This window comes from Natrix helvetica (assembly GCF_964273705.1).
Source record: "Natrix helvetica genome assembly, chromosome: 1".
Classification (NCBI taxonomy): domain Eukaryota; kingdom Metazoa; phylum Chordata; class Lepidosauria; order Squamata; family Natricidae; genus Natrix; species Natrix helvetica.
The window spans coordinates 343,107,688-343,123,030 of record NC_138548.1 but is presented as its reverse complement, the minus strand read 5'-3'; the positions used below and the strand labels follow the sequence as shown (position 1 = coordinate 343,123,030).

General features: G+C 40.2%; 1 protein-coding gene across 1 annotated transcript; it reads right to left on the bottom strand.

Annotated features, from left to right (window-relative positions):
- Window positions 1–1,096: 1,096 nt before the first annotated feature.
- On the bottom strand, window positions 1,097–6,891 carry LOC309383400 (uncharacterized protein). The gene is made up of 3 exons (XM_081935896.1): window positions 6,872–6,891; window positions 3,278–4,336; window positions 1,097–2,116 (listed from the first exon to the last, which is right to left on the bottom strand). The coding sequence occupies exon 2, from the start codon at window positions 4,294–4,296 to the stop codon at window positions 3,322–3,324; it is 975 nt and encodes a 324-aa protein (XP_081792022.1). The 5' UTR covers window positions 4,297–4,336; window positions 6,872–6,891; the 3' UTR covers window positions 1,097–2,116; window positions 3,278–3,321.
- Window positions 6,892–15,343: the final 8,452 nt, after the last annotated feature.

The following is a 15,343-nucleotide window of genomic DNA, read 5'->3' as shown; positions in this document are numbered from 1 at the left end:
GCCCTCAATGAAATTGAGTTTGACACCCCTGTTCCATATTGTAACAGGAGAACTTTCAGCAGTCCTAGGAGCAAAGAGTCTTCCTAGAACAGAGATTATTCTTACTAAAATTTCCCGTTACCCATGCTGTACAAGAAATAAGAGAGAGAAAATTCCCAGGAGCAAGTAGTTCTTGAATTATGACCTCAATTGTACTCAAAACATGTTGCTAAGTGAGACAGTTGTTAAGTGACTTTTGCCCCATTTTACAATCTTTCTTGCTACACTTGTTAAGTGAATCACTGCATTTGTTAAGTTAGCAGAAGAGTAAATCTGTTAAGGTGGAGCTCTTGCCTCACAATCATGAGGTTTGATCCTAGGTAGAGGCAGATGTAGGGTCTCCTGCTTGGGCAGGGCATTGGAGTAGATGACCTGCATGGTCCCTTCCAACTCTGTTAATCTGTTCTGAAGTGAATCTGGCTTCCTGATTGACTTTGCTTCTCAGAAGTTTGCAAAAGGTGATCCCATGACCCCATGTCATAAATATGAGTCAGTTCCAAGCGTCTGAATTTTGATCCAGTGACCATGGGAATGCTGCAACGGTCATAATTGTGGGGGGGGGAAAAGGTCACAAGTCACTTTTTTCAATGCTGTTGTAACTTCAAACGGTCACTAAATGAACTGTTGAAAGTCAAGGACTTACCTGTACTGTGCTAAATCATAATGTAGGTTCTACATTATGGAGTCTCAGTGGTGCAGTAGGTAGAGTGCAGTACTGCAGGCTACTTCTGCTGACCGCCGGCTGCCTGCAATTTGGCAGATCGAATCTCACCAGGCTCAAGGTTGACTCAGCCTTCCATCCTTCCGAGGTGGGTAAAATGAGGACCCAGGTTGTTGGGGGCAAGAGGCTGACTGTGGAAACTGCTTAGAGAGGCTGTAAAGCGGTATAAAAGTCTAAGTGCTATTGCTATCGGTTATACAAAAAATCATTATGATTTGTATGGCACAATTTGTCTCTATACTGCTTAGCCAAAAATATAGTGGGTTTTTTGTTTGTTTTGATAGACACACTCTCTCCTGTAGGTTTAACAAGAAACAAATACTCTTTTAATTTTTCCATTTATTTCTGCAGGAAAATGAAAAGAGTTAAGAAAAAAGCAGCAATTGATCTCCTTTTAAGCAAGGCAAGAGTATAATACTAATCTACAGATTAAATATGTTTGGCAAACGTTCAACTTTTTATAGAAGTTCTTAAAAGAACCAGAACTTCCTTTCATGGAGTTGCACTATGTTTCTCCCCAGCTCTTCTGAGAGCAGCTTTAGTCACTGTGACACACAATTTCAACATTTCCTTAATAATTATATCGAGCATGGCAGCAGTCTGGATCCTCCTTAGTGCTTTTTGCCATGGGAATAACAAAATGAGTATTTCTGAACATTCAAGTATGCACTATCTTGATGGGGCTTTTCAGTTTTATACCTAATAAACAAAACATTCAAAAACATACATTTTGTAAGACAAAAAGATTACTGTGAATATATACATATATATATTTATACATATGCATAACCAGGCACAATGTATTCATGCAATTACAGAAAACAGATTTTTCTCTGGCTATGAATGTCAATGCTAGGATATGGTATGGCATCATTCATCTAAAGTCATCCTAACTGATCATATCATTCTAAGCCACCCCATATTTAAAGAGTTTAAAAACATTTTTCAGGGTTAAAAAGGACATTGAAGGATAATTTCAGCAGGTCAACGCAAGTCAACATTTGTTTGCTTTTGGGAAGCCCTCTTTCTTTCTTTCTTTCTTTCTTTCTTTCTTTCTTTCTTTCTTTCTCTTTCTTTCTTTCTTTCTTTCTTTCTTTCTTTCTTTCTTTCTTTCTTTCTTGTTTCTTTCTTTCTCATTGCAGGCAAGAAGTTGAGGAACTGCTTCTGTCTGAAGTGGGAATTTGCTGTAAATTAGATCCATTTGCAAATGTTCTCACCAAATTCCTGTCTGGAGGCACGTATTCATTTTACAGAGTTATCAAAAGTGATGGTGGTTGGGAGGAACAGACTACAAAACCTGCAGAATCCAGCACATCTTCACAAAATATCTCCTCAAACCTGGGTTTCGCTCCTCTGCTGAAAAAGACATAGAAAGTTGCGGAATTATAGATCGCTGTCGTATTTTTTTAAAAAAATTATTGAGCTATTTGTTTATATCCCGCTTTATTATTTTTACAAGCAACTCAAGATGGTAAACATATTCAACACACCTTCCTCCTCCTATTTTCCCCACAACAACAACTCTGTGAGGTGGGCTGGGTTAAGAGTATATGGCAGACCCAAAGTTATCCGGATGGCTTTCATGGCCAAGGGATTTGAACTCAAGTCTCTTGCTTTCTAGCATGGAGCCTTAACCAACTAGACCAGGATCTGATCATTTCTGGAGAACTGGTAGCGGAAATTTTGAGTAGTTCGGAGAACTGGTAAATACCACCTCTGGCTGGCCCCGCCCCCATCTATTCTCTGCCTCCGGAGTCTCAGCTGATCAGGAGAGAATGGGGATTTTGCAGTATCTTTCCCCTGCCACGCCCACCAAGCCACGCCCACAGAACCAGTAGTTAAAAAAATTGAATCCCACCACTGAACTAGACCAACCGTTATTTCTCTAAGGCAGAAAACTAGATGGTGGGGGTGTACCTATCTGAATGCCGCTTTGGGCTCTATCACTTGTGAGTTGTGAAGTTGTAAGTTGTGAACTTGACCCTTTTCTTAGATTCTTTTAATTTAAAAAAAAATCTCAGAAATCCCATTCCTGTTCATCCAAGGAACTCATTTGAATGAGCAGGACATTCTCTTTAAAATTCCTTATCATATTCCTTGAGTTGCAATTTCTCAAGATAGGGGGGAAAAATTTCCTCACGTTAAGATATAAAGTCCCTTGGAATGCGAGTCCCTTGGATTGCAAGGCGATCAAAGCGGTCAGTCCTAGAGGAGATCAACCCTGATTGCTCTTTAGAAGGCAAGATCTTGAAGATGAAACTCAAGTACTTTGGCCACCTAATGAGAAGGAAGGACTCACTGGAGAAGAGCCTAATGCTGGGAAAGATTGAGGGCAAAAGAAGAAGGGGACGACAGAGAATGAGGTGGCTGGATGGAGTCTCTGAAGCAGTAGGCGTGAGCTTAAATGGATTCCAAAGGATGGTAGAAGACAGGAAAGCCTGGAGGAATGTTGTCCATGGGGTCACAATGGATCGGACATGACTTCACAACTAACAACAACAAAAGATACAAAGTTACCTGATAGAACAGTTGGTGTGCAGAGCGCAGTCTAGCAAACCCGGTTAGTCCCTTTGTCCCCCTTTTTGTCTCAAGTGTGATCGCCAAGCTTTGTGAAGTTGCTGGTGTTGAAGGAGACTTGGATAGCGGCAAAAGCTTTTCCCACACGTACTGCAGATGTGGGATACCTGCTTGGCATGGGACCGCAGGTGCTGAGCAAGCTTAGAACTGGAAATGAACGTCTTCCCACACTCAGCACAGCCAAATGGCTTTTCCCCCGTGTGAATTCTCTCGTGCATATTCCGGCTGGACAGATGGCTGAAACATTCCCCACACTGGCGGCAAGCATGGGGTTTTTCCCCCGTGTGGGTTCGCTTGTGCCTATTGAGATTTGAGACGTATCGAAAGGTCTTCCCGCAGTAGAGGCAATTGTAGGGCATCTCCCCCGTGTGGACTCTCAGATGTTTGACCAGGTCTGAGTTCTGTATGAAGCTTTTCCCACACTCAGGGCAATTATATCCATTAGACAGATTTCCCTTGTGGCACCTCTGGTGGCTAAGGAGACTGCGGTGCTGCCGGAACGTTTGCCCACATTCAGAGCAGAGGAAGGGCATCTCCCCCGTGTGAATCCGCTGGTGGGTGAGCAGGTTGGAGCGCTGAGCAAAGCATTTACCGCAATCCGAGCACAAGTGAGGCCTCACCCCTTCGTGGAGCTGCTTGTGCTTCAGGAGGTTTGAGCTCTGGCGGAAGCACCTTCCGCACTGAGGACAGGGGTAGGGAGTCTCCCCCGTATGGATCCTCAGATGAATGGTCAGACTCGACTGTTGAGCAAAGCTCCTTCCGCACTTGGGGCACTGGTAAGGTCTCTCGCCAGTGTGGACTCTCTGGTGAGTCAACAAGTTCAGGTTCCGTCGAAAGTATTTCCCACATTCAAGGCACTGGTAGTTGCTGGGAGTTGGCTGGATCATGGGAAGGACACCAGCTTTAGTCCCAGCATTATACTTTCCTGGCTCTGTTGCTTCGTTGCTTGGGGCCTCCATGTGGGGCTGAAAATCAACACGAGGCAATTCAGGTACCAACCTACAGCAAAAAAAAAAAAAAGCTATCTGGAGTTAGTTTCTATAGTTTTTTTTAAAGGAACGTTCTTAAAATGTCTTGGATTGAGGATTTGTAATGTCATTGTTCCTCTCTACATGGCATGGTGAGAAACGTATGACTATTGTGTACAATCCTGGGCCACTGTAACAACATTGCCAAAAAGGCATTAAGAGTTGTTAACCTAACCCTGTGTAGCTTCTTCTCTGGTAACACTGTACTACTAAGCAGAGCGTACAAAACATTTGCTAGACCAATTCTTGAATACAGCTCATCTGTCTGGAACCCGCACTGCATATCAGACATCAACACAATTGAGCGAGTCCAGAGATATTTCACGAGAAGAGTCCTCCACTCCTCTGCTCGCAACAGAATACCTTATGCCACCAGACTTGAAATTTTGGGCTTGGACAACTTAGAACCATGCCGCCTTCGGTCTGACCTAAGCATAGTACATAAAATTATCTACTACAATGTTCTGCCTGTCAATGACTACTTCAGATTTGACCATAACAATATACAAGCACACAAGAGATACAAACTTAAAGTAAATCGTACCAAATTCGATTGCAGAAAATACGACTTCAGTAACAGAGTAGTCAATGCCTAGAATGCACTACCCAACTCTGTGGTTTCTTCCCCAAACTCCCCAAACTTTAACCTTAGACTGTCTACTGTTGACCTCACCCCACTCCTAATGGGTCTGTAAGGGGCGTGCATAAGCGCACCGATGTGCCTACTGTCCCTGTCCTAATGTCCCTATTTATTCGTATCCATTTCATGTATTCATAATCTTGTATATACTTACAGTATATTTAAAATCTTATGCACGCTTGACAAAACAAATACATAAAATAAAATAAAAACATTGGCAGAAAGCTGACAAGTTACCGTAAATGGTTTCAGAGGAAGTAAATGAAGATGGCACAGAACCTTGAAGACATTTGATAGAATCTAGAGTGTTCAATCTGAAAAATAAACATGGAGAGTAGATGTGGTAGCCATGTTCACATGCATAAAAGAAAGCTATAGGAACAATGGTTAAGAACTATTTTCCATGGCCACAGAAACTGGGGCTAGAAACAAGGGCTATTAGTTGAAAAAAACCATAGATTTAATTTAAATATAAGGAAAAACTTTCTGTGGTAATATCTGTACAAGAATGGAACAATTCTTGGGGTGTTTTGCATGCCTGTAGGCTTTCAAGAAGAGACTGGCTACTAACCATCTCTAAAGATGAATTGGCTTCCTGCATATTGCAGAGTTTTTGGTCTAGAGATAATCCTTGGCGTCTCTTCCAATTCTACAATTCTCTGATTTTATGAAAATGCAAAATTAACTTTACCCACTAATACATAAAAAACTTTACCTATAGGTGACTGGAATAGGCACACTTTTCTATAAACTGCCTTCAACCTGCACTGAAAAGAGAGAAAAACATTCTGGATAGTCTGATTGCATAAAAAAAAAAACCTGCAAAAGCTAATTCTAATTAAAAGTGCCACCCTCATATCTGAAAGCTACAAATCCCACAGTTTCCACTATCTGTTTTGAGTCTTCTGCTGTCAGCTTCAGTAAGTGATCCCACATTCTAACATTCTGAGAGAAATTCTGCATGCAAATTGTCCATACCCTACATGTAAAAATTCACATAATCTAAATATCGACTGAATGATCAAGTGTCTATGACTGCCTGTCCATCCAAAGTCTCTTCCCTTTGTTTGTTCCAACCTTCAAAGCCTCAATTGCTGGCTGCAGTCTACTTTTAACAGAGGAACCTAGTCCCATCTTCATTTTGGTTGCTCGGTTTGCCTTCTTTCCAGTTCTGTAATATGTTTTTAAGATATATGACACAGAAACTAGAACTTTACACAGAATTGCAAGCACATAGGTAATCATATAATGTGAAATACTTTTTGCTAGGGAAAGGAAGAATCTTCACATATATTAGAGAACTAGGGCCAGCTGCCTTCTTTCACTGAATTTATTTTCTACTCTAGGTTCAAGTCAAAATATTCCAGACTATCTACTCCCGACATTATTTACTCCTGGCAAGATACCTGTTCCCTTACCCAGCTCAGTGTAGAATCTGCAGTCAGAGGCCTCTGGAGCCCACCAATAATTAAGACAAAATTGCACCTGCTTTGGGTTGAAAAAACAAAGCCCTCTTAAAGTAGCATTTCTTCGTAGTGTGATAATCCCCAGATGTCTAGACTACAATCCCGTTTATCTGTGGGATAACAAAAACACAAACTGTAGGGCCAACACATTCCCAGGTCCGCAGAAAAACACTCCTTAAAAGAGAAGTAAAAGACAAGAAACAGCGCCTTCCTGAAGAAGAGGAAGACACGGGATAGTTGGAGCAAACCTCAATTCTTCAGAAATGCTCATTAATTAAACCTGGTTACAGGGGAAAACAGACAAAACAATTTTTAAGGTTCAGCTCCGACCCACCACCCAGCTCTTAAAAGAAAAGTCACCATGCCCAATTCCCAGTTTCACATAACGGTCATCTACCACCTCAGGCACCTCACAAAACACCTTAACTACTTTAATCCAGCATGGCTGCTTCTTTGCTTGAAGTATCCACCAAGGCTCCTCTGAAACAGGCCCCACCCTAGGGAGAGGTCAGCTATATAGGTGTCCTACCTTGGGTGGAGTCTCAATAGTGGTGGGGAGTTTCTTTAAAAAAAAAACCTTTTCTAGGTGATCTATTACTTAAAGTGAAAACTCTTAAAGAAAACTCACAGAAATGTAAGGTCCCAAAGGAAATATCCTGAATAATCTGGTGTTTTTTAAAAGTCTTGGGCCTCTATGGAGAGTTTAAGCAGTGCAATATAGTGGGAGGGTAGTTAGAATGGAGAATGCAATTTAATTTGGCAAATTGTCTAGGTGTGAGCACCATGGAGTTTGCTAAGAGGTGCAAGTGCCTCTACTCAGAAGGAAGCATTTTATATCATTTCATTGCTGGTGCTTTACAACCAGTAGGGGAAAACATGCTAAAGGGGCAGATCAGTCACCACAGGGAGGAGCTGCAGGTTACTAAGGCTAGTAATTTATTAGTAGCTCTAAAATGTTGCTGGTTCTCTTAATAGGGCTTGGGATTAGAAGGCCAAAAGGGACTTCAGAACATTGAGATAGGACTGGAAAGGCGTGTCTGCAACTTCTTTAAACAGTTGTGCCTTTTCCTGGCATTGGAAGAAAGCTTTGATGTCTTTTGATGCTTCTTTAATGGGAGATAATGAGGCATAAGCCACAATGGGTGAAAAGGGACAAATGACAGCATGGGGAAATGATGATCTGATTAACCTTCCAGTTCAACCACAGAACTTTTTTTTTACAACTGTCTGCATTTTTTTCCTTCCTGATTTTTGTTTTTAGATTTTTACCCTGCCTTTTCCCCCCCACATGCAACTCAAAGTGGCAAACATACCAATATTCCTGCCTCCTTCTGTTTTCCCTACAACATCAAACTCTGTGAGATGAGTTGGGCTGAGAAACAATGACTGGCCCAAAGTCACCTAGCCAGTTTTTCATGCCTAAGGCAGGACTAGAACTCCCTGTCTCCTGATTTCTAGACCAACACCTTAACCACTACACTAAACTGGTTCTCCCAAAAAATGTCTTGTCACTCAAGGAAGTCTGGCTGAAGCTTTCTCCACATTCACTGCACTTGTGAAGTATCTTCCTTGTTTGTAGTTTTGTGGAAGCTTTTTCTCCAGTCTAGACTCATATATGAGTGTTTTCACCTAGGTGAATCTTTTGATGTCAAAGGCAGACTTTCCACAGTAGGTTTTTCCCATGCAGTGGAGAAATGAAGCTTCAGCCCAAACAGGTTGGAATTGAAAGAGAAGCATTATTATACTCATGATAAATATATGGTTTCTCTCAGTGGCGAAATTCAATTTTTTTTACTACCGGTTCTGTGGGCGTGGCTTGGTGGACATGGCAGGGGAAGGACACTGCAAAATCTCCATTCCCAACCCCTCCAGGGGAAGGATACTGCAAAATCTCCATTCCCACCCCCCTCCAGGGGAAGGATACTGCAAAATCTCCATTCCCTCCCCACTCCAGGGGAAGGACACTGCAAAATCTCCATTCCCAACCCCTCCAGGGGAATGATACTGCAAAATCTCCATTCCCACCCCCCTCCAGGGGAAAGATACTGCATAATATCCATTCCCACTCCACTCCAGGTGAAGGATACTGCAAAATCTCCATTCCCACCCCACTCCAGGGGAAGGATAGTACAAAATCTCCATTACCTCCCCACTCCAGGGGAAGGATACTGCAAAATCTCCATTCCCTCCCCAAAATCTCCATTGACCACCCCACTCCAGGGGAAGGATAGTACAAAATTTCCATTCCCTCCCCACTCCAGGGGAAGGATACTGCAAAATCTCCATTGACCACCCCACTCCAGGGGAAGGATAGTACAAAATCTCCATTCCCTCCCCACTCCAGGGGAAGGATACTACAAAATCTCCATTGACCACCCCACTCCAGGGGAAGGATAGTACAAAATTTCCATTCCCTCCCCACTCCAGGGGAAGGATACTGCAAAATCTCCATTGACCACCCCACTCCAGGGGAAGGATACTGCAAAATCTCCATTCCCTCCCCACTCCAGGGGAAGGATACTGCAAAATCTCCATTCCCTCCCCACTCCAGGGGAAGGATACTGCAAAATCTCCATTCCCTCCCCACTCCAGGGGAAGGATACTGCAAAATCTCCATTGACCATCCCACTCCAGGGGAAGGATATTGCAAAATCTCCATTCCCACCCCACTCATGGGGAAGGATATTACAAAATCTCCATTCCCACCCTACTCCGGGGTCAGCCAGAGATGGTATTTGCTGGTTCTCCAAACTACTCAAAATTTCTGCCACCAGTTCTCCAGAACCTGTCAGAACCTGCTGAATTTCACCCCTGGTTTCTCTCCACCATATGGATGGTGCAACCCCATTCAGGGGCAAAAAGGGTAAATTCCTGGATACAGAAGGGCCCCAGTCACAGCCATTCTGCCTTATCATCATTCAGTTGTTCTCCATCCATCACCCACAACCTCCAGGCACTGTGAAAGGATCCCTCACTATATCCCTCACTTCATTTCAGAGATAGAAAACTGAGTATCACCAGCATATTGCTGATACCTTGACCCAGAGTGATGGATGACCTTGCCCAAAGGTTTCATGTAGATGTTAGAAAAGGAGCATTGAGCCCTGTGGCACCCCACGAAGAAGGGGCCAGGACACAAGCTGGACATCTCACTTCCTATTTATTAGCCAACATAGCCAGCAGGACAAAGTTTATTTTATATTTATTTATTTATTTAGTCACTCATGTATAAGATAACAGGAATAAGAATAAACATGAATAGGAACACAGAAAATGGGTACAAATAAATGAGGACAGCAGGACAGGGACCTTAGGCACACTGGTGTGCTAGGCACATGTATATAAGTATGCATATATAATAACTATAATACTATATTATATATATTATAGTATATATACTACGTGTATATAATAACTATAAGAAGAAAACGTATTTAAAACCGCTCAATGGGTGAAGATAGTACACTGCTTGGTTGTTGTCTTTTTAAGAGTAATTTGGAACTACAGGTAGTCCTCAACTTACGACAGTTCATTTAGTGACCAAAGTTGCAGCAACACTGAAAAAAGTGACGTGACCGTTTTTCAGTTAGAAACTTTGCAGCATCCCCATAATCGTGTTCAAAATTCAGATGCTTGGCAACCGGTTCATATTTATAACCAGTTGCTGCATGCCAAGGTCATGAGATCATCTGTTGCAACCTTCTGACAAGCAAAGTCAATGGGGAAAGCTAGATTCATGTAACAACCAGGTTACTAACTTAACAACTGTAGTGATTCACTTAACAAGTGTGGCAAGAAAGGTTGTAAAATGGGGAAAAGCACACTTAACAAATGTCTCACTTAACAACAGAAATGCTGGGCTCCAATGTGATCGTAAGTCATGGACTACCTGTATTTGCATGACTATTTTTAGCTCCTCTCTTGGAACTCAGTTAAAAGTCCATTGAGGAAATTGATTTTCCCCCTACAATTTATTTTCATGCAGAAGGAAGTTTCAGCTTTATGTGCATAGACATCCTCAGGCCTATGGAAGTTAAATAATTCTAAATAGGAGCCAAACTATTAACAGCTCATGGTGGCGCAGTGGTTAGAGTGCAGTACTGCAGGCTACTTCTGCTGCCTGCCAGCTGCCTGCAATTTGCCAGTTCGAATCTCACCAGGCTCAAGGTTGACTCAGCCTTCCATCCTTCCGAGGTGGGTAAAATGAGGACCCAGATTGTTGGGGACAATACGCCGACTCTGTAAACCGCTTAGAGAGGACTGTAAAGCACCGTGAAGCAGTATATAAGTCTAAGTTCTATTGCTATTACTAAAGTCTGTATTTTTCCCCATCTAGAGAGAGATGACATGCCAGTTTGGTTTAGTAGTTAAGGGACCACAATAGAAACTAGGAATCTGTTACTTTTAGTACCAGCTGAGGCACAAAGCCAGCTGGGTGATCTTGCACCAATTCAGTATTTTAGAAGAATTTGATCAGCACACTCAGATTTATCCATATTTAAGTTGAACCTTAACCAAAGCATATAGATTAACCTGCATATTTTTTAAAAATAAGTTTTCAAACTTTCCTTCATTTGAAAAGAGATTGTAAGAGGTTAAGGAAAGTGACAGAATTAAAAAAAAAAAAGATTTCCCCATATCCTCCATTGTCAAGTAATCGAAAATGTTAATATCTGTAAAATACAATGCATTTGTTCACCCGAACTTGCTTTTCCCAATATGCATATTTGACTCCTAAGTAGGCATACACGGGCTTAAAAGTAATTTTATTTTTTTATAACCTCAAATGAAAATAACAACTGCCCCCCTCAAACTGGTTGTTATAATTCAAATAAAGAAATATCTAAATATCTAAATAAAACAATTGTGCTAGGAAAAGGGAAAGAAAACCCAAGGGAGAAGCTACCAGAGTTCTTGAATATACGGCTCATATTCCTATAAGATAAGGCATATTTCTTCCCACTGATGTTGCAAACTGTAGACGATGCCTTGGGCTCTTGAATTCGGAAGGGTCATTTGGTAGAGCCCTTTTGGAAAACCTATTAAACACTTGTTCATCATATAGCTGTATTGCCAGTAGTTATTCTATTAGCGGCACCCAGGAGTAGGGCCTTCTCTGTGATGGGCCCAGCCCTCTGGAATGACCTCCCCCCAGACATCAGGATAACGACCGATCTCCGCTCCTTCCGCACGAAACTCAAGACCCACCTGTTCCAACTAGCCGGCCTGGCTTAACTAGAACTTTCTAACCTCCCTGGCAATTTTTAATTATGGTAAATGTAAATTTTGGGGTTTTAAACTATTTTAACTGTTTTAATTTATTGCAATTTATTTTAACCTAGTGGCTTTTTATTTGAATCTTATTTGTTAAACACTGATGTCACCTCCTCCATGCCACATCTATATATCTGTTTTGATTGTACGTCGCCCCGAGTCCCTTTGCGGAGAGGGGGCAACTGATAAGTCAAATAAATAAATAAATAAATAAATAATAAATAAATAAATAAATAAATAAATAAATAGTGGTTAAGTAATGCAAGACCTCCCCAATAAATTAAATTACCAACTGTGCCACTGCTGATTCCACCCCTAATTCTCCAGTCTGTAAATAAGTTAGATACTGCATCACCATCTCCTGAAGCAGGCAGTAGACATGACTCTAATATGGAAGATGTTTGTGGGTTGTGTGTCTCAAGTCAATCTTGGCTCCTGGAGACTGTCTAGATTAGTCCTTGCGGTTTTCTTGGCAAGATTTTTTGCAAATGCTTTGCTATTAGCCTTTTGTGAAATTAGCTATTATGATGGATAAGCCATTATTTATGGCTGAATGTGTGTGAACTTGACCTTTATTGTTGATCTAATAAACAGTATTCAAATGAACCATAGTTTAGTGTGATATGTGAAACCAGATTGCAGAACGCAAAAACCTTTTCAGCTAGCTTCTCTCCAAGAACCTCAATGTCGTACAAGATGCAGTATATGCTCTCAAGCACAGGCAATACACCAGAGAGAGAACAACTGATTACATGTTTTTCCTTTGAGGCTCTCCTTGACAAAAAAAACAATAGCTCAGAGGAAGGGCAAGAAACTTTCTTGGCAGGGAAACGCTGTCCGAGGTTCTGAAAAACTTCTTTGTTCTCCAAGAATCTTCTATTTGGATCATACCTGCTCTCAAATAATACGTAAGATTATGATGACTACACTGCCAAGGATGATGTGGACCTTAATTCAACAAACACCAAGTATTCAGTCAATCAATAGCATTGTGGAAGTGCATAAAAATCTGATTTGATAGAACACCTGTTATAATTATTCATAGGGAAACATTATTAGAAATAAGTATGTCAGGTTCCATAGCACAGACAAAGAGAGATAGTAAGAAATAGTTGAAGTTATAGTAAAAAGGACAGAGAGAGCACGAGAAAGCAATTGCATAGGCATCCATATATGGGCAAATAGTGAAACGTGCATCACAACACAAGCCATGTGACTTATCTACTTGTGAACAATGTTGAGGCCCAAAGGCAGAGTTTGTTTGGGACCTGATATCTGTGGGGCAACTTGCTCTGAGTAGGATCTGCCTATCCAAAGTTATACTAGAAGAGAAAGCATGTTCAGAGTCTCTGTACCCTGTGAAGTATGTTAGAAAGGTACTCCATAGCCAGCGTCATTTTCTGGAGCTTCCCTCCAATGGAAACGATTCCCCCCAGAAATAAGATCAGCAACTGTTCCAAAAATTAGTGAAAACTTCTTTATTATATATAAACACCAGCCTGAAGATGGCGAGTGAGACCTCACCGAAACGTTGCCAAGACAATCTCAATCTTACACGGGAAAAGACCCGAATACAACAAACCAGCATACCTACACCAGTGAAAATCTATGAAAACAAATACACACACACACCTAACTACCGTACATAGGGCTTTTGTAGACCTTTAATTTTTAATCAATTAATTTTTGATAAAGTTACCTTAAAACACTTGCAAATAAATAAGTAAATGGGCTACTCTGTTTCTCCTCACAAATGTACATCTTAATTCAGTTAATCAGAGAGTAGGACAATAACCTGTTCTTTCTAACATTGCATCTATTACTATACTTTTTTTTAAAAATGCACAATCATTACAGGACAACACATTGAAATCAGGTATAACTAGATGAGGGCTTCCTAATCTTGACAACTTTATTTAATTCTGGGAGTTGAAGCCCACACATCTTAGAGTTGCCAAGGTTGAGAAACACTGATCTAGATTGTAGATGAGTAGATATAAGAAAGAAATTGGGGTTATTATCCAAAGATTGAAGGCTTTAGTCATCATCACAGCAAAGACACACATGCTGATATACACAGGGGTTTGCATGTACTTCTAAGAAAACTGCATGAAGATCTATTTTTAAACATATCGATCAAAATTATCTGCTGCCATGTTTATTTAAAAATAAATCCTGCTAAGTTATATGAAGCTTATTCCCCAAACAGGTACAAAGTTGTGCAGGTTAAATTATTTAGTCAACATTAGCTCCTGGAAAACCTGTTTAGCAAGTTTTAAAACTTAAACAAGCACAGCAATACAGTACAGTATTTACAAGCCCATATTTAAAATCTTGGAATAAATCAAAACTAAATCAAATTTGGCTAACAAAGACATTCACTTTTTGTTTATTTTATTGCATATTCTACTATGTAAACTGCAGGTACAAAAATAGCATGTGATTATTCCATTCCATATTAATAAAAGTAACACAAAATATTTGCATAAGCTTTCAGATTCTGCCAAATTTATCTTCACAATTATATAAAATTGGAAAGGAGGTAGAAAATTGGTGATGAAACCAAAGTCTTAATTGGAAAATATGTACCAGTAATTATACTTTATCTGATTAGATGTTGTTATGTGCAAAAGAAATTTTTGGTTGCCATGAACATTGGGTTAAAAAAACAGTAATAGTTGTCACTTCCATGAACTCATTACAATTTACAAAACGAAACTCAGTTTTTGAAACTTTTCTAATGGCATAGTTTTCCAAAAATTAATACTGGTACATAGTACAGTCAAAGTGATTTTTAAGACCAATCTAGATAAAATTGCAGAATTCGTTTTTCCAACAGTTTTTAAATGAAAAATGCATAAGAAAAACTTTGAAACTGCCTAGAATTCAGTGCAGGACAGAATAATATAAACAGTGAGTGAGAAGGATCTTACTATGTTTTGGGCAGAAAAGATACTTCTGGTAGTGCTGTTTTCAAAAGATAGCTCAAAGAAATTAGTTTATGAGTCAAGCATTTGCTACTCTGTTGATTATAAGACTGAATAATTAACTCTTTAGACCTTACATTTTAATAATGCATTGTTTTCCTAAGTTATTTTTCCTTTGCAAACAATATATTTTTAGATCAAGGATTGCGTTAAGATAATTAAAAAATAAAATAAAATAAATTCTAGTTGAACTCAAATCCTGCAGATTGCCCAGGTGATAAAAGTGACTTGCTGCTGCCTTCTTACAAAAACATTTAAAACCTCTCAAACTATTGGTACTTTGCCCTAAAATACAATATAGTCAAAAATGAGAGGAATCCTTATTCAGTATTAAGTTTTTCTTACAGACGTTGTATCATTTGCAAGCCCCAAAGATGTGTTTTCTAACAAAATAGGAGGCAATACAAATAAATAACCTTTTTCCATGGTTCTCTTTGTTTTAAATTCAGGCCCTATTGTAAAAAAAAATCTTTTGCATTTTAGCTCCTGTTGTCATGTTCTTTTATTTGCACATCCAGTTGGGAACTGAAGAAGCTTCTTGGATGAGAAGCGGAAGGTTTTCAAAGAAAAAAGTCCAGTTGCCTTTTGGAAAAAGCATTTTCGGGACATAT

What these genes read in the sequence shown, in the direction of transcription:
- LOC309383400 (XM_081935896.1), bottom strand. Translation starts at nt 4,296, where the DNA reads ATGGAGGCCCCAAGCAACGAAGCAACAGAGCCAGGAAAGTATAATGCT.